General features: G+C 46.6%; 1 protein-coding gene across 1 annotated transcript in view; it reads left to right on the top strand.

Moving 5' to 3' along the window:
- LOC138283572 (putative leucine-rich repeat-containing protein DDB_G0290503) overlaps nucleotides 1-22,927 on the top strand; it is a 511,080-nt gene that overhangs the window by 64,761 nt on the left and 423,392 nt on the right. Inside the window, exon 3 of the mRNA XM_069221509.1 lies at nucleotides 1,465-1,566. Coding sequence (XP_069077610.1) covers nucleotides 1,465-1,566 — 102 coding nt within the window. The remainder of the gene's footprint in view (nucleotides 1-1,464; nucleotides 1,567-22,927) is intronic.

Genomic DNA, 22,927 nt, shown 5'->3' with positions numbered 1-22,927 from the left:
TGGCACTGGCCACTCAGAGCAGTCCAGTGTGCCACAAACACCTCTGTTTCCAAGATGGCAGAGGTCTGGGACACACTGGAGGAGCTCTGGGAGGTGCAGATCAGGGGAGTGGTCACTCCCATTTCCTTTGTTCAGTTTCACGCCAGAGCAGGGCTGGGGGATCCCTGAACCGGTGTAGACTGGCTTATGCAGAGATGGGCACCATCTGTGCCCATCAAAGCATTTCCAGAGGCTGGGGGAGGCTACTCCTCCCCAGCCCTCACACCTATTTCCAAAGGGAGAGGGAGTTACACTCTCTCTCAGAGGATCAGAGGAAGTCCTTTGTTCTGCCTTCCTGGGTCAGGGCTGCCTGGACCCCAGGAGGGCAGAAACCTGTCTTAGGGGTTGGCAGCAGCAGTAGCTGCAGTGGAGACCCCGGAAAGGCAGTTTGGCAGTACCCGGGTTCTGTGCTAGAGACCCGGGGGATCATGGAATTGTCCCCCCAATGCCAGAATGGCATTGGGGTGACAATTCCATGATCTTAGACATGTTACATGGCCATGTTCGGAGTTACCATTGTGACGCTGTACATAGGTAGTGACCTATGTACAGTGTACGTGTGCAATGGTGTCCCCGCACTCACAAAGTCCGGGGAATTTGGCATGAACGATGTGGGGGCACCTTGGCTAGTGCCAGGGTGCCCACACACTAAGTAACTTTGCACCCAACCTTCACCAGGTGAAGGTTAGACATATAGGTGACTTATAAGTTACTTAAGTGCAGTGGTAAATGGCTGTGAAATAACGTGGACGTTATTTCACTCAGGCTGCACTGGCAGGCCTGTGTAAGAATTGTCAGAGCTCCCTATGGGTGGCAAAAGAAATGCTGCAGCCCATAGGGATCTCCTGGAACCCCAATACCCTGGGTACCTCAGTACCATATACTAGGGAATTATATGGGTGTACCAGTATGCCAATGTGAATTGGTGAAATTGGTCACTAGCCTGTTAGTGACAAATTTGGAAAGCAGAGAGATCATAACCACTGAGGTTCTGGTTAGCAGAGCCTCAGTGAGACAGTTAGGTATCACACAGGGAACACATACAGGGCACATACTTATGAGCACTGGGGCCCTGCCTGGCAGGGTCCCAGTGACACATAGACTAAAACAACATATATACAGTGAAAAATGGGGGTAACATGCCAGGCAAGATGGTACTTTCCTACAAACACCCTTTGCTCATCTTATTTTTCAAGCTTTGCTAGAATATCCCTGGTTAAGCCTTACTCCAAGCAGTAACAATGCACTCTTTTTGCTTCACTGTGTATCTATTTATATTATTTATAGCTCAGTTCAGGATCCTATGCACCATGGAATAGAATGCATTTTGTTCCCTTCCGGAGTGTCTTGTGTTCTGGCCAAGTGCCTTTCCTTCAAGCCACTTTCTACAATTATGTTCACTGACCGATTGCTCTTCTTTCACAGGACTCCTCCCTTCTGGGCCTCAAAGAGTGTGAAGGTGGCAAAGGGTGGTATCGTCAAAAGAACGTATGCGATTCCAGCATTTCTAAAAGGGACCACCAACAAGTAAGTATTAGCTACTGCTCCTTCCATAATCGTCCTTGTGGAGTAAATATGCGGGGGCGAGACTATTTATACCTATTCCCTGCCCTCACCTTTTGTTACAGTTCCGAGATTCTGAAAAGGTCTCGGTGTTCTTGTGAGCTCTTATGAGACTGTGGGTGGTTCTGCAAGATCGAAGGTGTTCCTGCAGGGTTCCCCTGTGTTTTCATGGCTCTTGTTAAATATGTCTGGCAGAAGCTGCCAACTGTTGTCAGACAGTGTCCATCACTATGATGAAAGGCCAAGTGCCAGTACTGCACAGGTTGTGGGGCCAGAGCAGCACATACAATAGGGTCTTAGTAGGCTCCAGGTGAAGTAGGAGGTGTAGGGCATGGTGCTGACAACAGGACTCTGGAGTCAGTGGCGTAGCGTGAGTTGGCAGCACCCGGGACAAGGCAAGTAATTTGCGCCCCCTAACCCGTGGATTTTAGCACTCGAGTCTCTTCCAAGATGTTGCGCCCGGTGCGGCCGGCCCCCCCTGCACCCCCCACACTACGCCACTGTCTGGAGTAGACAGTTTGTAGCACGCCATTAAAGAGTCCCATAGCATCAAATGCTTTTTTCTCTGGTTAAGATAGCGCTAGCCTAAACCCGTGAATACATCTCTGCTTCTGCCCACTGACATCATACACCCACCTTCCATCCAACCAAACTAGCTCTCACCACTACATTATGGGATTTATAATACTTGGGCCCGTATTTATACTTTTTTTAGCGCCGTATTTGCGCCGCTTTTTGACGCAAAACGGCGCAAACCTACAAAATACAATGGCATTTTGCAAGTTTGCGCCGTTTTTGCGTCAAAAAACGACGCAAATGCGGCGCAAAAAAAGTATAAATACGGGCCTTGGTATTCTGCAACCCCTGTAAAATGCACGTTTGCAATTTCTTTAGAATTGGCGACTAGTAATGTACTCAGTCGCCAATTATAAAGAAAGACATCAGACAACACAACTGTAATAAGTTATTACAGTCGAGTTCGGATGACACACTGCCAGCAGCCGAGGTGGAGCAGCTGAACTTGAGGTTCTATTTTTAGTCTTCATGTTTGCAAAAATGCTCTCTTTTTCTGAAAGAACTACCCACCAAGGTTTTAGGAAGTTTGTGGGAAAAGTGATCGTGTGACCATAAATTATATGGCATATAGTACCGCCTGATGTACATGATAAGGATATTGCAAGTCTCCTCTAAGTGCCATAAACGTATAAATTAACTGGCTTTCAGCCTCGTTCCTTTGTAGCAGGGTGTACTGCAGCGCTTTTATAATGTATCAAATGTTTGTCTTGATTCAAAAGCATTATTTGTATAGGGGAAACCAAATAGGCTTATCGAAGGATCGTCCGTAGACTTAAAAGTGGTAGGAGGCGGGTAGGTTCTCATCTCCAAGGAAGCCTTTTATTCCATGCCAGGAAACCAAATGACACAGCTAGATCTAAATGCAGCTACATGGTAGAGAGTAAGGTTTAAACTTGCACGGACCAGTCCAAATATTCAATCAGCAAAACTGTGTTGTAGTTATTTTTTAAGCTAATGGTTTTATTTACTGGGGTGGGAATGGGAAAAAAGCCAAATATCAGCAGGTTTCATTAGATTTCGTATCACTTGTTTTATGCTTTCTCCACCCTATGTAGTGACAGGAGAGCCACTCAGTTTCTTATAACTAGGGCACAGCTGGCAATGAAAAGAGTGGTTCCTTGTTTATAGGACCGCTAGCGGAACTCTTGTAAGACCTGTCATATTACGGAAGGGTATCCAATTTGTGATTGTTGTGGAAGTCATGGGGCCTCGAAGAGTAAAAATATGAAACGAACTCCTTATGAAAGGAGAAAACTCCAGACATATCAAGGCTACTTTTTTTCAGAAATAAACCCTTACTTTGAGGGATTTGTTTCCGGAAAAAAAAACAAAAAACTCACACTGAACCTCCAAAACATGATGGCCTAGCCAGAATCACATTTTCGATTAAAATTCTCCCACTGTGATAGAGGGAGTACATCAGCAAAAATCTACCACCAGAGTTGTAAGTATGGTAGCTGGCCTCAACTCCCCACTGCGCAATAGTTTTAAAGTATGAGTTTAAAAACTTTGAATTTGAATCAGAAGTTCTATTATTTTTATGGCTCAAATTTAACACATTTTCTTACATCCTATTGGGAGTTGCTGGAGACATCGACCTCCCTCGCAGACAACAAATATTTTGTAACTTGGCCCGAATAATAGTGACAAGAGACATGGCTAGGCACTGAGGGGCCCAAAAGCCCCGACGATATCCGAATGGTAGAAAGGGATAGATATGTACATGGTAGTGGAAAGAGTAATATATAAAAGTAGAGGATGCCCTCGTAAATTTCACAAAATATGGGACCCTTGGTTCACATATCATGGACTGGATGCATAAATAAACACGAGCCATGACAGAAACCGTAACGGTAGATGCTGCGGCGTTGCAGGGCCACTGGTCCCTCAATGACAACAAGGCGTCCGCCTTATAGGTGTCTCTGTTAGTAATGCTGAGTCCTGTGATATCTTTTTTTTTTTTTAAACACATAAGCTTTATTCGGTTATAAAAAACCATCAAAGCAAATAACCACAATGCTCCATATAAATACAAAGTTGGATTAAAAAGATAAATAGGAACAATTAAAGAAAACATCATACAATATTAAGAATAAACATTGAATAAATCTCTCAGTCCTTGCCCTATAACATATATATTTGCATATCGCTGATGTTGTAAAAGGCGAGTGCAAATATGCCATGCAGCCACAAGGAACTTGCTAACTGCATGTATCAGTACAATGGTAGTGTCACTCTTTAAAACCCTAAGGGCAGTAACATTTTGTCTAAGGCCGACAATTCTGACAGACAGGCGGATCCATTTGCATTGAGGAAAACCCTATGCTGTGCAAAAGAGCAAAAAGTGTTCAACCAATTCTGAGACATCGTTCCAGCCTGGACATAGGTTGGATACTGACAATGCCCCCCAACTACTAGTAAAAGACATTAACGGTAAACACCCATAGCGAAAACAGGCATATGGGCTTTTTCCTAGGGGATGAGATCTAAAAAAGGTTCATAGTGGGGGAACCTTTTAAAGTTGAGGAATTAGTTAGTCAACCGCCCATGGTATGTGCCAAGGAGATAGTTATTCCTAACGTGAGACTGGTAGGCTATTTTCAATGTTTGTTTCTGGGCCTTCCCTAAGTCCTGTGGGTTCTCCCAATAACCTCCAAGACCCAAAGGGCGGAACTAGTTTGACACATGCCTAAACCAAGGGATAGAAGCTACATTAGGTCTTTTTAAAAGGTTAAGAAGTGAGTCCCTATAAATAGTAAGCTCTGGGGTGGTCCAAATCCTTACCCATAAAAAAGTAGCGGTCTTAAGGCTAACGATTCTGAGATACAATTAAAGCCAAGATCCAGAAAGATAGGAATTAGAGGAGTGCTGCCTGGGCATGCAAGTAGTGCTCTGGCAAAGCTATTTTCACTCACAGAAAATTTGGGAGCTTTGCAAATCCCAAAACCTCAGCACCGTAGATAGCAGCATTATGTGCTTTTGCCAAACAGATCCTAATAGCCGGAGAAACAGCTTTCATGGCAGTACTTTTATGTAGGCGTAAAATGGCACCTGATCTATGTTGGAGGAGAGACGCACTTTTACTGATCTGATCTTCCCAATATAAATTATTATCGAGCTAACTTTATCCAAAGGAACACCAGCTTTGTTAATACTGCATCTCGTGGCTGGTCCTGGGCTAAACACCATTAGTTTGGTTATTGTGACATTGATTTCAAACCCACGATCTGCACAGAATGCTGTAAACTTATTAACCAGAGTCTGGAGCCCTATTGGAGTCCTAGAGATGAGGAGGGAGTCATCCGCAAAGAAAAGTATAGAGATTTTTTTAGCATTTAGGAAGGGAGCATCATTCTGGCAGTGAGACACAGCTTGAACCACCTCATTTATATATAAAGTGAATAGTGTTGGTGCCAGGACACAGCCTTGGCGAGCCCCTCCACCGGATGGCAATATGGTCTGTTCATTCCCCCTGATTACCCCATCTCACCTGAGAATATGTACCCTCATGTAGACGCTGTAAAAGATTAATTATGTTCCCTGGAATACCTATTTTGTGTAAAACACCCCACAGTTTCTCTCTAGGTACCATATCATAAGCAGACCGAAGATCCACAAAAACAACGTATATAACCTTGTTTAGAAAGGGTTACATATTTCCAGTAGAGGAGTGCCAACCTAAAAACTTGATCCACTGTACTAGTTTTGGAGCGGAAACCCGCCTAAAGTGGCGAGATCACTTGATGAACATCAGTTAATCCAACAACCTATCCAAAAGCTGTTTTGCAAAGATATTTTGGAGATTATCAATAAGGCTGATGGGTCTGTAGTTAGCAGGGGAACTCACTTCACCCTTCTTATAAATTTGTATTATTTCGGCCCCTTTCCAAGTACTGGGTATTGGGCCCCCAGATGCTATTGCATTTGATATCATATTGATGTAACTGGACCAGATTACTGGCTCTGACTTATATAAGTCCCCCGGTATCTTATCTGGAACTGAGGCTTTAGAAGATTTTAGGGAATTGATTGCAGCAATAGTTTCCCCCAAGGTAAAGACAATGTGATCATCGTAGTTACAAACGCCCATTCCTAGGTCGTTTGACAATAAATGAGTTTTAGCCAGCTGCTGGGGGAAAGAATCGTGGATTGGAGAATTGCAGAACAGAGCATAAAGAGGGGTGAAGTGGTCCACCCAGCTCTTTGGTTGAATGAGTACGGATTGTACTCCTACCCTCAGTGCTTAATTTGTAAATAAAAAGGGGCCGGTGCTCAAAGCCCTCCTCTTAAAACACTTGGCTGCTGCAATTAAATAAGTGGACATGGAATAGTGAGGCGGCGTAATCCTGGAGCTATCTCGGGCCTCTTTAATCCATATAAAGCCACTCCCTGCCCCCTCAGCTCACTCTTGCAACTTTCTACTTTCTCCCTTTGTGACGCTTTTTCGTTTTTTCCTTCAAACGTTTTTCCCATATGTGTCTTTTGCTCGCAGCAAATGCTTGAGGCAGATGAATAAGCCCCGGCCCTCAAAAATAAGTGCTGGTGCTCAGCACCGGAAACAACAAGCACAAATTAAGCACTGCCTACCCTCTCTATGTCTATTGGAAAGTAACTTCCAAAAAGTCACTGTAGGAGGCTGGACTGGCTTGTAGTGGGTAGCAAGAGGTACTTACACCTTGCACCAGGCCCAGGTATCCCTTATTAGTGTAGAGGGGTGTCTAGCAGCATAGGCTGATAGAAAAGATAGCTTAGCAGAGCAGCTTAGGCTGAACTAGGAGACAAGTGAAGCTCCTACAGTACCACTAGTGTCATATGCACAATATCATCAGAAAACACAATACACAGATATACTAAAAATATAGGTACTGTATTTTTATGACAATGTGCCAAAGTATCTCAGTGAGTACCCTCAGTATGAGGATAGCAAATATACACAAGATATATGTACACAATACCAAAATATGCAGTAATAGCAATAGAAAACTGTGCAAACAATGTATAGTCACAATAGAATGCAATGGGGGCACATAGGGATAGGGGCGACACAAACCATATACTCTAGAAGTGGAATGCGAATCACAAATGGACCCCAAACCTATGTGACCTTGTAGAGGGTCGCTGGGACTGTAAGAAAACAGTGAGGGTTAGAAAAATAGCCCACCCCAAGACCCTGAAAAGTGGGTGCAAAGTGCACCTAAGTTCCCCAAAGAGCACAGAAGTCGTGATAAGGGAATTCTGCAAGGAAGACCAACACTAGCAACGCAACAACGATGGATTTCCTGACGAGAGTACCTGTGGAACAAGGGGACCAAGTCCAAGAGTCACGATCAAGTCGGGAGTGGGCAGATGCCCAGGAAATGCCAGCTGTGGGTGCAAAGAAGCTGCCACCGGATGGTAGAAGCTGTGGATTCTGCAAGAACGACAAGGGCTAGAAACTTCCCCTTTGGACGATGGATGTCCCACGTCGTGGAGAGTCGTGCAGAGGTGTTTCTGTGCAGAAAGACCGCAAACAAGCCTTGCCAGTTGCAAGAGTCACGGTTAGGGTTTTTGGATGCTGCTGTGGCCCAGGAGGGACCAGGATGTCGCCAATTGCGTGAGGAGACAGAGGGGGCGTCCAGCAAGACAAAGAGCCCACTCAGAAGCAAGCAGCACCCGCAGAAGTGCCGGAACAGGCACTACAAAGTGGAGTGAACCGGAGCTCACCCGAAGTCACAAAAGAGGGTCCCACGACGCCGGAGGACAACTCAGGAGGTCGTGCACTGCAGGTTAGAGTGCCGGGGACCCAGGCTTGGTTGTGCACGAAGGAAATCCTGGAAGAGTGCACAGGAGCCGGAGTAGCTGCAAATCACGCGGTTCCCAGCAATGCAGTCTAGCGTGGGGAGGCAAGGACTTACCTCCACCAAACTTGGACTGAAGAGTCCCTGGACTGTGGGAGTCACTTGGACAGAGTTGCTGAGTTCAAGGGACCTCGCTCATCGTGCTGAGAGGAGACCCAGAGGACCAGTGATGCAGTTCTTTGGTGCCTGCGGTTGCAGGGGGAAGGTTCCGTTGACCCACGGGAGATTTCTTCGGAGCTTCTAGTGCAGAGAGGAGGCAGACTACCCCCACAGCATGCACCACCAGGAAAACAGTCGAGAAGGCGGCAGGATCAGCGTTACAAGGTCGCAGTAGTCGTCTTTGCTACTTTGTTGCAGTTTTGCAGGCTTCCAGCACGGTCAGCAGTCAATTCCTTAGCAGAAGGTGAAGAGAGAGACGCAGAGGAACTCTGATGAGCTCTTGCATTCGTTATCTAAGGAATTCCCCAAATCAGAGACCCTAAATAGCCAGAGAAGGAGGTTTGGCTACTTAGGAGAGAGGATAGGCTAGCAACACCTGAAGGAGCCTATCAGAAGGAGTCTCTGACGTCACCTGCTGGCACTGGCCACTCAGAGCAGTCCAGTGTGCCAGCAGCACTTCTGTTTCCAAGATAGCAGAGGTCTGGAGCACACTGGAGGAGCTCTGGGCACCTCCCAGGGGAGGTGTAGGTCAGGGGAGTGGTCACTCCCCTTTCCTTTGTCCAGTTTTGCGCCAGAGCAGGGCTGAGGGGTTCCTGAACCGGTGTAGACTGGCTTATGCAGAGATGGGCACCATCTGTGCCCATCACAGCATTTCCAGAGGCTGGGGGAGGCTACTCCTCCCCCGCCCTGACACCTTTTTCCAAAGGGAGAGGGTGTAACACCCTCTCTCTGAGGAAGTCCTTTGTTCTGCCTTCCTGGGCCAGGCCTGGCTGGACCCCAGGAGGGCAGAAACCTGTCTGAGGGGTTGGCAGCAGCAGCAGCTGCAGTGAAACCCCGGGAAAGGTAGTTTGGCAGTACCCGGGTCTGTGCTAGAGACTCGGGGGATCATGTTAAATGGCCATGTTCGGAGTTACCATTGTGACGTTATACATATGTCGTGACATATGTATAGTGCACGCGTGTAATGGTGTACCCGCACTCACAAAGTCCGGGGAATTTGCCATGAACAATGTGGGAGCACCTTGGCTAGTGCCAGGGTGCCCACACACTAAGTAACTTAGCACCCAACCATTACCAGGTAAAGGTTAGACATATAGGTGACTTATAAGTTACTTAAGTGCAGTGATAAATGGCTGTGAAATAACTTGGACGTTATTTCACTCAGGCTGCACTGGCAGGCCTCTGTAAGAATTGTCGGATCTCCTTATGGGTGGCACAAGAAATGCTGCAGCCCATAGGGATCTCCTGGAACCCCTATACCCTGGGTACATCAGTACCATATACTAGGGAATTATAAGGGTGTTCCAGTATGCCAATGTAAATTGGTGAAATTGGTCACTAGCCTGTTAGTGACAATTTGAAAGAAAATGAGAGAGCATAACCACTGAGGTTCTGGATAGCAGAGCCTCAGTGAGACACTTAGTCATAACACAGGTAACACATACAGGGCACACTTATGAGCACTGGGGCCCTGGCTGGCAGGGTCCCAGTGACACATACAACTAAAACAACATATATACAGTGAAATATGGGGGTAACATGCCAGGCAAGATGGTACTTTCCTACAAAAGTCAATGAGGTTGTGTCTTCTCACCTCTAAAATATCTGCTTGAATAACAGAAAGGCAGTTACGCTGAGCTCTCAGCCAATAGGTGAGCTTGTTTATCAGAGAATCCTGTGTTTCCAAAGACCCTGTAGTCAACTTTGGTACCTCTGTCATGTATATGGTGCCTGCTATTCTCCCTATGCCTTGGGCCTGTTTCTTAGGTGTTGGCCATCTCGCTTCAGCCCGTTGTAAGGCACGGTCCAGTGGCCTAGTTTGATGTGTTGTAGAAATGACTTCTCCAACTAGCACCGAGGTAACAGCAGCCCCCAGGAGCCCCGTGAATGGTCAACAAATTGAGGTTCATTGGGGCTGATAAACTTGGTATGATTCCTGCCCTTGATATCAAGACTGCACTAGCCCCAAAAGGCCTCAAGAGGGGCCTGTGTTCTTTCAGTATGCGGGACAGAATATTAGTGAAAGGGGGATTAATGACAGACTGTGAATGAAGATTGCCTGTTTGTGACCTAGGTTCAGACACAACAGAGTCAATGGGTGTTCTCTCTGAAATAGGCAAGATCCCACCCGTACTTGGCCTAGGGCACCTACACTCACATATCTGACCAGATTCCCCCGTTAATTTGTTCAACAACATCAGCACCAAGCTCTGAACGTCATCCAGTTTCTGGTGAACAGACTCCAAATCAAAATTGCTACACGGTGGCAGCAGCCTTCCCATGCCCACATATATGTTAGCCACGGCATTGTCATCAGCAAATATTCCAGTGCATGACTAAAAGTAGCAGTGACACAGGGTCCCTTATTTTCTGCCAGAGGCCCATACCGATTGGAGCACTAAATATTCAGGATCACCAGGGCCTCAGGGCTTAAGGGAAGGCGATGGGCCTCTTCTCCTGCAGAAGGGCCACCTGTGGCACACAGCAATGCATCCAAGACACTGCACTGGGTGCTAGTCGGCACAGGGGACAGGTCAGATCTTAAAACTTGAGAAACTACCTTTTGGTCAAGCTCCCTGAAAGGTTTGAGCACCTGCGACCTTTATTTAAACATATCTGGATTTTTTTTATGGCAGGGTTGTCACAATTTGTAGGTGACAGGTTTGAATTACTTTTCAAAACGGCCTCCACTTCATCAATTAAAATGTCAATATCTTCTAAGTTGTTGTTTTCATTGTTACCCAAAGAGCAAGTTTTGTTATTTGGCCGTTTTTTAGATTTTTTTGGACCACTCGTGTGTACAAGGGCATCCACTGCTTTACGTTTCCCCATTTCTTAATTAGTGTGGGGGAAAAAATGGGAGTATGATGAATCAAATTCTGTAAACCAATACCTGGAGCGTGAACTTGCTTTCCGGCAGCTAAATGGAAACACCCAGCCCAGCCTCTACTAGGCGATGACGGGCCCGCGTGCCTCCCACGCTGCGGAGACCCGTGGCGCTTTAGTAGTGCAAGTCAGGAGGAGTGGCTGTGTGCAAGGCAGCCTCGGGGATGTAGTCCCACCCCAGGTAACAGCAGCGTGACCCGGTAAGGTTTCCCTGCAGCTGCGAGTCCCGTGCTGCAGAGATCAGTGGTGCTTTAGTCCATCTAGACAGGAGGAGTAGCTGTGTGCAAGGCAGCCTGGGGGACGTAGTCCCACCCCAGGCAACAGCAGCGTGACCCGGTAAGATTTCCCTGCAGCGGCGTGTCCCGCGCTGCGGAAACCGGTTGCGCTTTAGTAGCGGAAGTCAGGAGGAGTGGCTGTGTGCAGGGCAGCCTGTGGGACGTAGTTCCACCCCAGGCAACAGCGTTGTGACCCGGTAAGGTTTCCCTGCAGCGGCACGTCATTTAATGTATGTTGTACACCCTTATTGTCTTTCATTTTTATTGTTGGTATCACTACAAAGCTTTGTTGTTTAAGTTGATGAGAATAAATACAAATATTTTTCTGCAAAAACACACTTTCCGTGTTGCCTTCAAGGTATGCAAAATGATGAGCATAATTTATTATGACTCCAGTTTATTCTTTGTAAACTTGTAAAGCCTCCCCATAAATCTTATCTGGAAAAAAAACATTACATGTTATTATGTTACAGTATATCTGTTATTCGTCTCTTACCTGTGGTACACATTCTGGCAGAAATTGTTTCCCGAAGTGACACTTAATTGAAAGCAAATATTGTAGGATATATTGCACAGGGCTAGGGTCATAAAATAGCTCTATAAACAGTCAAAGCAATTCAAGTTAAGCCTGCTCCCAATGCTCTCCAGAAACGTTTCCAGGTTTTAAAAAAATTACAGACTAGATTTTTGATCTGCCTCTTTTGACCATCTAAGGTGAATGGTGCACCCAATTTAAGTAAGAATCGCCTTCCCATATATGGCTCTCAATGAGAGGCAGTATTATGAACAACCAAATTTGAAATCCACTAATTCATTGCTTTTACGTAGCAAACGTGGAAAACAAAAGTTGTTCCCCTGTGGCCAAGTCATACGGAGAAGTGTTTTCTTTCCCTCTGATCTCCAGCATTTCATAGGTACCAAGCAAATTGGTCTTATGTGTCTGGCTGTCTTACCCACCTTCTTCTGACTCTCTTGTGTAGGAAAGTACCATCTTGCCTGACATGTTACCCCCATTTTTTACTTGTGTGTCAGTTTGTTTTTGCCTGTCTCACTGGGATCCTGCTAGCCAGGACCCCAATGCTCATAGTTTGTGGCCTTATTGTGTTCCCTGTGTGGTGCCTAACTGTGTCACTGAGGCTCTGCTAACCAGAACCTCAGTGCTTATGCTCTCATTGTCTTTAAAATTGTCTCTGCAGGCTAGTGACCATTTTTACCAATTCTGATTGGCACACTGGAGCACCCTTATAATTCCCTAGTATATGGTACCTAGGTACCCAGGGTATGGAGGTTCCAGGAGATTCCTATGTGCTGCAGCATTTCTTTTGCCACCCATAGGGAGCACAGACAATTCTTACACAGGACTGCCACTGCAGCCTGAGTGAAATAACGTCCACATTATTTCACAGCCATTTTACACTTAAACTAATAAGTCACCTATATCTCTAACCCTCACCTAGTGATGGTTAGGTGCAAAGTTACTAAGTGTGAGGGCACCATGGCACTAGCCAAAGTGCCCCCACATAGTTCAGGTCAATTTCCCCGGACTTTGTGAGTGTGGGGACACCATTACACGTGTGCACTACATACAGGTCAATACCTATATGTAGCTTCACAATGGTGTAGGAGGCTGGCCTGGCTTATAGTGGGTACCCTGTGGTACTTACACCCTGTGCCAGGTCCAGTTATCCCTTATTAGTACGATAGAGGTGTTTCTAGCAGCATAGGCTGATAGAAGGTAGCTGTGGCAAAGCAGCTTAGGCTGAACTAGGAGACATGCAAAGCTCCTACTATACCACTTATATCATATGCACAATATCATAAGAAAACACAATACTCAGAGTTACTAAAAATAAAGGTACTTTATTTTTATGACAATATGCCACAAGTATCTCAGTGAGTACCCTCAGTAAGAAGTTAAGTAATATACACAAGTTATATGTACACAAACCCAAAACAGGTAAGTAAGAGTCAGAAAAGTAATGCAAACAGTGTAGAATTACAATAGGTTGCAATAGGCAGACATAGGTCTAGGGTCAACACAAACCATATACTCCAAAAGTGGAATGTGAATCACAAATGGACCCCAGACCTATGAGAGCTTGTAGAGGGTTGCTGGGACTGTAAGAAAACAGTCAGGGTGTCCAAGATACCCCACCCCAAGACCCTGAAAAGTAGGATTAAAGTACACCTACTACCCCAAAAGAGCACAATAGTTGTGATAGGGGGATTCTGCAGGAACAACAAACACCAGCAAGGCACTGAAGGTTGACTCCTGGACCTGAGGACCTGCAAGGCAAGGGGACCAAGTCCAAGAGTCGCAAAAGTGTCCGGGGGGGGGGGACAGGAGCCCAGAAAACCCCGGATGAAGGTGCAAGGAAGCTGCCTCCGGGTGGAAAAAGCTTGGAGTTCTGCAACAACAAAGAGGACTAGGAACGTCTCCTTTGGATGGAAGATGTCCCACATCACGATGAAGGTTGCAGAAGTATTCCCACGCAGAAATACAGCAAACAATTCTTGCTAGCTGCAGATGTCTTGGTATAGGTGTTTGGGTGCTGCTGGGGACCAGGAAGGACCAGGATGTCGCCCCTTGGAGGAGGAGACAGAGGGGGCGCTCAGCAACTCACAGAGCCCCTATAGAAGCAGGCAGCACCCGCAGAAGTACCCGAACAGGCACTTGGAAGATTTGTGAACCGGAGTCTACGCAGAGTTACAAAGGAGGGTCCCACGACGTCAGAGGCCAACTCAGAGGGTTGAGCACTGCAGGACAGAGTGCTGGGGTCCCAGGCTAGGCTGTGCACGAAGGAAATCCTGGAAGAGTGCACAGGAGCCGGAGCAGCTGCAAATCACGCAGTACACAGGTTTGCAGTCTAGCATGGGGAGGCAAGGACTTACCTCCACCAAACTTGGACTGAAGGATCACTGGACTATGGGAGTCACTTCGTAGAGTTTCTGTGTTCCAGGGACCACGTTCGTCAGGATGAGAGGGGACCCAGAGGACTGGTGATGCAGTCTTTTGGTGCCTGCGTTAGCAGGGGGAAGATTCCGTCGACCCATGGGAGATTTCTTCTTGGCTTCTGGTGCAGGGTGAAGGCAGGTGACCCTCAGAGCAATCACCACCAGGAAACAGTTGAGAAAGCCAGCAGGATGAGGCGCTACAATGTTGCTGGTAGACGTCTTGCTACTTTGTTGCAGTTTTGCAGGCGTCCTTGAGCAGTCAGCGGTCGATCCTTGGTAGAAGTCGAACAGGGAGATGCAGAGGAACTCTGGTGAGCTCTTGCATTCGTTATCTCAAGAATTCCCTAGAGGAGAGACCCTTAATAGCTGTAAGTTAGGAGGAACTCTCTGTATTGCAAGGGAATGACCAATCTCCTGGCTGCTCCAGGTTTAGGGTCTCTTGCCTCAGTATACAAGAGGTTGTCCTCCCAGTAAACTCTGTGAGAGTCACTGACATCCCCATTTTGCTGTTTGACAGCTTGCTGTCTTAGACCCTCTAATGTAGGACAGGTTTGCTGTGCCACACTCAGCTCCTCCCTGGTAGGCCCCCCTCCACCCAAAAGCTCAGCAGTGTCTGCTTCCAGCTCCTCTGGTTAAGGTTCTGCACAGGGTGGAAATTATTTTTCCTCAGAAGTAGAATCCACTGTAGAGGGAGGGATAGTAGGTAGTGTTTTACCTTTACTAACCCTAGCTTTAGAGAGCAGTTGGTCCATTGTTCAAGGATCCAAGTCACACTGTCCTTTTTGCTTTTTGGCCAGAGCCCTTGTCAAAGCAAAAATATGCCCAGGAATGCCCAGCATTGCTGCATGAGCCTCCAACTCCACTTCTGCCCAAGCTGATGTCTCCAAATCGTTCCCTAGTAGACAGTCTACAGGTAAATCTGAGGCAACCACAACTTTCTTTGGACCAGTAAACCCCCCCCCCCCCCCCCCAGTTGAGACTCACAACAGCCATGGGGTGGCTAAGAGTGTTGTTATGAGCATCAGTCACTTGGTACTGGTGACCAAGTAGGTGTTGTTCAGGGTGGACCAGTTTCTCTATTACCATGGTAACACTGGCACCTGTGTCTCTGTAGGCCTGAACCTCAACACCATTTATTAGGGGAAGTTGCTTGTACTTATCCATATTAAGGGGACAAGCAACCAAGGTGGCCAAATCATTGGCACCTTCAGAGACTAACACAGCCTCTGTGGTCTCCCTAACAAGACCAACCCCAACTAAACTACCAAAAGTGAGCCCAGCTACTCCCTTGGATTGGCTATTAGTAGGTTTGCTCCCACCACCACTGCTATTACTAGGGGCACTAGGTGTAGCAGTAGGGGTTGTGGTAGTGGGAGGTTTAGTGCTTTTCTTTGGACAACTAGGATCAGTTGTCCAATGGCCTTTTATTTTACATAAATAGCACCATGGTTTCTTTACTTGATTAGAAGAGGATTTGGACCCACCACCCCCACCAGAGTGTTTTTGTGGGCCTGATGGAGACTCAGTTTTAGATTTGTCCCCACCCTTGTCTGAAGACTTACCATCCTTCTTCTTGCCATCCTTGTCACCCCCTGTATGAACTTTTCTGTTCACTCTTGTTCTGACCCATTTGTCTGCCTTCTTTCCCAATTCTTGGGGAGAGGTCAGATCTGAGTCCACTAGATACTGGTGCAACAAATCAGACAAACAATTATTAAGAATATGCTCACTCAGGATTAAGTTATACAGGCTTTCATAGACAGAAACTTTACTGCCATGTAACCACCCCTCCAAGGCCTCACTGAATGGTCAACAAAGTCTACCCAGTCTTGTGAAAACTCCTTTTTGGTTTCTCTGAACTTGATCCTGTACTGTTCAGTGGTTAAGCCATAACCATCTAGGAGTGCATTCTTAAGAACTGTAAAATTATTGCCATCACTTTCCTTAACAGTAAGGAGCCTATCCCTACCCTTTACACTGAAAGATAGCCATAGCATAGCAGCCCACTGCCTTTGAGGGGCCCCCTGTACAACACAGGCCCTCTCAAGTGCAGCAAACCACTTGTTAATGTCATCCCCCTCCTTGTAATTGGGAACTGTCTTGTGCAGATTCCTAGAATCATGCTCTTTTACAGGATTACTTTATGTAATACTGCTGCTGCCACCATGGGGTCCTAACCCCAACCTCTGCCTTTCTTTTTCTTTTTAAGTCAAATGCTTCCCTGTCTAGATCCAGCTGTTGCTTCTTGAGCTTCAGCCTGGACTCTTCCACTATCAATCTATTGAGTTCCCTTTCTAACACTCTGTCTTCAGGGTGGGTGGTTTGGGCATGCCTTGACACAGAAGAATGGTGTGAATGAACAGAGGGAGACCTGTCCCTAACAGATGGCACTCTAACAACCTGGCCTAAAGGAGTAACTTCTATACTGTGATGAGAACTCACATCAGTACCAGCCCTGCTAGGTGGCCTGCTAAGGGGCAGGTTGGGACGGTTCCCTTCTAACACTTTTACTGGGGCTACCCCAGAATCAGAGTGTGAACCATCAGCTAATCTCTCACCAGATGTGCTAGCTAAGGTCTTATCATTTTCAATGAGCATATTAACCAACAATTCTCTAGAGGGATTCTTCCCTACCCCTAAACCTCTATCAATGCAGAGACTCCTTGCACCTTTCCAGCTAAGGTGGTCATAAGCAGTGCTGGTCAGATCCAGAGTTTGACCTGTACCAGACATGATAGAAAAAGGTTTAAGGGACAGAAAAAGAAAGAAAAAGTTTCAGAACTTTTTAAAGAACAGGAAAAAAAACTTTTTCAACTTTTAAGAACTTTTTGAAAGTTTTAGAGGTACTTTTCAGCACTTAGCAATAGAGTAAGAGAAGAAAAGCAAAACTTTTTGGTTAGGTGTACATACACTGAACTTGTTTTGTATATTTTTCTCTTATGAAAAGTACAAAATGACAAAGTGGTAAGTAGTTGCAAGTACTTATCCCACCGCTGCACAACCAATGTAGGAGGCTGGCCTGGTTTGTAGTGGTACCAAGGGGTACTTACACTCTGCACCAGGTCCAGTTATCCCTTATTATGTAGAAGAGGTGTCTAGCAGCTTAGGCTGATAGAAAAGGGTAGCTTAGCAGAGCAGCTGAGGCTGAACTAGGAGACGTGTAAAGCTCCTACTATACCACTAGTGTCATATGCACAATATCATAAGAAAACACAATACACAGATATACTAAAAATAAAGGTACTTTATTTTTATGACAATATGCCAAAAGTATCTCAGTGAGTACCCTCACTATGAGGATAGCAACTATACACAAGATATATGTACACAATACCAAAAATATGCAGTAATAGCAATAGAAAGCAATGCAAGCAATGTACAGTCACAATAGATTGCAATGAGAGCACATAGGTATGAGCGCAACACAAACCATATACTCTAGAAGTGGAATGCAAACCACGAATGGACCCCAAACCTATGTGAGCTTGTAGAGGGTCGCTGGGACTGTAAGAAAACAGTGAGGGTTAGAAAAATAGCCCACCCCAAGACCCTGAAAAGTGGGTACAAAGTGCACCTAAGTTCCCCAGAGAGCACAGAAGTCGTGATAGGGGAATTCTGCAAGGAAGACCAACACCAGCAATGCAACAACGATGGATTTCCGGACGAGAGTACCTGTGGAAGAAGGGGACCAAGTCCAAAAGTCACGATCAAGTCGGGAGTGGGCAGATGCCCAGGAAATGCCAGCTGTGGGTGCAAAGAAGCTGCCACCGGATGGTAGGAGCTGTGGATTCTGCAAAAACGAAGAGGACTAGGAACTTCCCCTTTGGAGGATGGATGTCCAGAGTCGTGAAGAAGCTTGCAGAGGTGTTTCCGTGCAGAAAGACCGCAAACAAGCCTTGCTAGCTGCAAGGGTCGCGGTTAGGGTTTTTGGATGCTGCTGTGAGGAGACAGAGGTGGCGCCCAGCAAGACAAGGAGCCCACGCAGAAGCAAGCAGCACCCGCAGAAGTGCCGGAAAAGGCACTACGAAGAAGAGTGAACCGGAGCTCACCCGAAGTCACAAAAGAAGGTCCCACGACGCCGGAGGACAACTCAGGAGGTCGTGCACTGCAGGTTAGAGTGTCGGGGACCCAGGCTTGGCTGTGCACAAAGGAAATCCTGGAAGAGTGCACAGGAGCCGGAGCAGCTGCAAATCACGCGGTACCCAGCAATGCAGTCTAGCGTGGTGAAGCAAGGACTTACTTCCACCAAACTTGGACTGAAGAGTCACTGGACTGTGGGAGTCACTTGGAGAGAGTTGCTGAGTTCCAGGGACCACGCTCGTCGTGCTGAGAGGGGACCCAGAGGACCGGTGATGCAGTCTTTTGGTGCCTGCGGTTGCAGGGGGAAGATTCCGTCGACCCACAGGAGATATCTTCGGAGCTTCTAGTGCAGAGAGGAGGCAGACTACCCCCACAGCATGCACCACCAGGAAAACAGTTGAGAAGGCGGCTGGATCAGTGATACAAGGTTGCAGTAGTCGTCTTTGCTACTTTCTTGCCGTTTTGCAGGCGTCCAGAGCAGTCAGCGGTTGATTCCTTGGCAGAAGGTGAAGAGAGAGATGCAGAGGAACTCTGATGAGCTCTTGCATTCGTTATCTAAAGAATTTCCCAAAGCAGATACCCTAAATAGCCAGAAAAGGAGGTTTGGCTACCTAGGAAGGAGGATAGGCTAGCAACACAGGTAAGAGCCTATCAGAAGGAGTCTCTGACGTCACCTGCTGGCACTGGCCACTCAGAGCAGTCCAGTGTGCCAGCAGCACCTCTGTTTCCAAGATGGCAGAGGTCTGGAGCACACTGGAGGAGCTCTGGGCGCCTCCCAGGGGAGGTGCAGGTCAGGGGAGTGGTCACCCCCCTTTTTCCTTTGTCCAGTTTCGCTCCAGAGCAGAGCTGGGGGATCCCTGAACCGGTGTAGACTGGCTTATGCAGAGATGGGCACCATCTGTGCCCATCAAAGCATTTCCAGAGGCTGGGGGAGGCTACTCCTCCCCAGCCCTGACACCTTTTTCCAAAGGGAGAGGGTGTAACACCCTCTCTCTGAGGACGTCCTTTCTTCTGCCTTCCTGGGCCAAGCCTGGCTGGACCCCAGGAGGGCAGAAACCTGTCTGAGGGGTTGGCAGCAACAGCAGCTGCAGTGAAACCCCGGGAAAGGTAGTTTGGCAGTACCCGGGTCTGTGCTAGAGACTCGGGGGATCATGGAATTGTCTCCCCAATGCCAGAATGGCATTGGGGTGACAATTCCATGATCTTACACATGTTACATGGCCATGTTCGGAGTTACCGTTGTGACATATGTATAGTGGACGCGTGTAATGGTGTCCCCGCACTCACAAAGTCCGGGGAGTTTGCCCTGAACAATGTGGGGGCACCTTGGCTAGTGCCAGGGTGCCCACACACTAAGTAACTTAGCACCCAACCTTTACCAGGTAAAGGTTAGGCATATAGGTGACTTATAAGTTACTTAAGTGCAGTGGTAAATGCCTGTGAAATAATGTGGACGCTATTTCACTCAGGCTGCCGTGGCAGGCCTGTGTAAGAATTGTCAGAGCTCCCTATGGGTGACATAAAGAAATGCTGCAGCCCATAGGGATCTCCTGGAACCCCAATACCCTGGGTACCTCAGTACCATATACTAGGGAATTATAAGGGTGTTCCAGTATGCCAATGTAAATTGGTGAAATTGGTCACTAGCCTGTTAGTGATAATTTGGAAAGAAATGAGAGAGCATAACCACTGAGGTTCTGGTTAGCAGAGCCTCAGTGAGACAGTTAGTCACCGCACAGGTAACACATACAGGGCACACTTATGAGCACTGGGGCCCTGGTTGGCAGGGTCCCAGTGACACATACAACTAAAACAACACATATACAGTGAAATATGGGGGTAACATGCCAGGCGAGATGGTACTTTCCTACACAACCCCCCCCCCAAACGAAGGACAATAAGACTAGCCATGACCTGATGAGTCTTCATTGTCTAAGTGGAAATATCTGGAGAGTCCATCTGCATTGGAGTGGGTACTCCCATGTCTATGTTCCACTGTATAGTCCATTCCCTGTAGGGATATGGACCACCTCAACAATTTAGGGTTTTCACCTTTATTTTTAGTATATCTGTGTATTGTGTTTTCTTATGATATTGTGCATGTGACACCAGTGGTATAGTAGGAGCTTTGCATGTCTCCTAGTTGAGCCTAAACTGCTCTGCTATAGCTACCTTCTATCAGCCTAAGCTGCTAGAAACACCTCTTCTACACTAATAAGGGATAATTGGACCTGGTACAGAGTGTAAGTACCACTTGGTACCCACTACAAGCCAGGCCAGCCTCCTACAGACTTACCATCCTTCTTGCCATCCTTGTCACCACCTGTATGAACCTTTCTGTTCACTCTTGTTCTGACCCATTTGTCTGCCTTCTTTCTCAAATCTTGGGGAGAGGTCAGATCTGAGTCTACCAAGTACTGATGCAACAAGTCAGACACACAATTTTTCAAAATATGCTCTCTCAGGATTAGATTATACAGGCTTTCATAGTCAGTCACCTTACTGCCACGTAACCATCCCTCCAAGGCCTTCACTGAACAGTCTACAAAGTCTGTCCAGTCTTGAGAGGACTCTTTTCTGGTATCTCTGAACTTTATCCTGTATTGTTCAGTGGTTAAACCAAATCCATCCAAGAGTGCATACTTCAAAACTTCGTAATTATTAGCATCACTTTCTCTGACAGTGAGGAGCCTAGCCCTATCCTTACCAGTGAAAGATAGCCACAAGATAGCAGCCCACTGCCTTTGAGTGACCAACTGTACCATACAGGCCCTCTCAAGTGCAGCAAACCACCTATTAATGTCACCCCCTCCTTGTAAGGGGGGAACTATCTTATGCAGGTTCCTAGAATCTTGTTCTCTTACAGGATTACTATCAAGAACACTGCTGCTGCCACCATGGTGAACTAACCCCAACCTCTGCCTTTCCCTCTCTACATCTAGAGATTCCCTGTCTAAGGCCAACTGCTGCTGTCTTAGCTTCAGTCTGGCCTCTTCCAACCTCAGCTTTCTGAGTTCCCTCTCTAGGGTTTTATCCTCAGGGTGGGAGGCTTGGGAATTGGCAGAAGTGGACCTGTCTCTAACTGGCTGGATTCCAGTTCCTGGCCTTTTAGTGTGATAGGTGCCCTACTAGTGTGTCACCCCCTCCCACTACCAGTGTTACTAGGTGGCCTGTAGATGGCAGGTCTTTGGATGAACCCTCCCCAGAGTCCTCAGGGCCCTCCCCTGATTCTTGCTGGGTACCCCCCTCCTCCACCTCCTGATCCTGGGATGGGCCAGACTGGTTCTGGTCACTTTCTAGGAGAAGGCTACGGAGAAGATCTTTGGTAGGGTTCTTACCAATGCTTAAACCTCTTTCTATGCAGAGACCCCTCAAACGTTAAAAGTTTAAACTACCATGGGTTGCCTGAAAATCTGTGGGAGTAAGTTCTACTGCAGACATGGTTGTTAGAAAAGGTTTAGGACACAGAGAAATTCTTTTAGAAACTTTTAAAGAAAAGAGAAAAACTTTTGAAATTTTTTGAAAACTTCTTAGAAACCTTTTAGAAAGTTTGTAGAAAGAAAGTTAAACTGTTTATATTAACTGTGTATATTTTTAAGTATTTCTTATGAAAAGCACCAATGACAAAGTGATAGATCAGTTACAAGTACTTATCCCATCGCTGCTGCCAATGTAGGATGCTGGCCTGGCTTATAGTGGGTACCTGAGGGTACTTACACTGTGGCCAGGTCCAATTATCCCTTATTAGTAGATTAGTAGTGTTCTAGAAGCTTAGGCTGATAGAGGTAGCTATAGCAGTGCAGCTTAGGCTGAACTAGGAGACATGCAAAGCTCCTACTATACCACTTATATCATATAGCACTATATCATAAGAATCACAATACCCAGAGTTACTAAAAATAAAGGTACTTTATTTTAGTGACCATGTGCCAAAAATATCTTAGAGGATATACTCCCTAAGGAGGTAAGTAAAATACACAAAATATACACACAAACCAAAATCAGGTAAGTAAACAGTTAGAAACGTAGTGCAAATACTGAAGAATACAATAGGATGCAATAGGCCTAGGGGCAACACAAACCATATAGTAAGAAAGTGGAATGCGAACCACTTAGGGACCCCAGGCCTAGTGTAGTGTATAGAGAGTCACTGGGAATGTAAGAAAACACTAAGGGTGTCCAAGATATCCCACCCCAAGGCCCTGAAAAGTAGGAGTAAAGTTACCCTACTTCCCCAGAAACACACTAAAGTCGTGATAGGAGATTCTGCAAAGACCACAACTGACTGCATAGCACTGAAGAACAGATTCCTGGACCTGAGGATGTGTAAAGGAAGGGGACCAAGTCCAAGAGTCACGAAAGTGTCCAGGGGGGGCAGGAGCCCACTAAACCCTGGATGAAGGTGCATAATGGCTGCCTCTGGGTGGAAGAAGCTGATGATTCTGTAATAATGGAAGATGCGAGGAACTTCTCCTTTGCACAGAAGATGTCTTACTGCATGCTGGAGGATGCCGAGTTGAGATTCACAACAGCCATGGGGTGGCTAGGAGTGTTGTT

This window comes from Pleurodeles waltl, chromosome 3_1 (genome assembly GCF_031143425.1).
Source record: "Pleurodeles waltl isolate 20211129_DDA chromosome 3_1, aPleWal1.hap1.20221129, whole genome shotgun sequence".
Classification (NCBI taxonomy): Eukaryota; Metazoa; Chordata; class Amphibia; order Caudata; family Salamandridae; genus Pleurodeles; species Pleurodeles waltl.
Note: the sequence above shows the minus strand (reverse complement) of the source record. Positions and strands in the feature narration are given on the sequence as shown.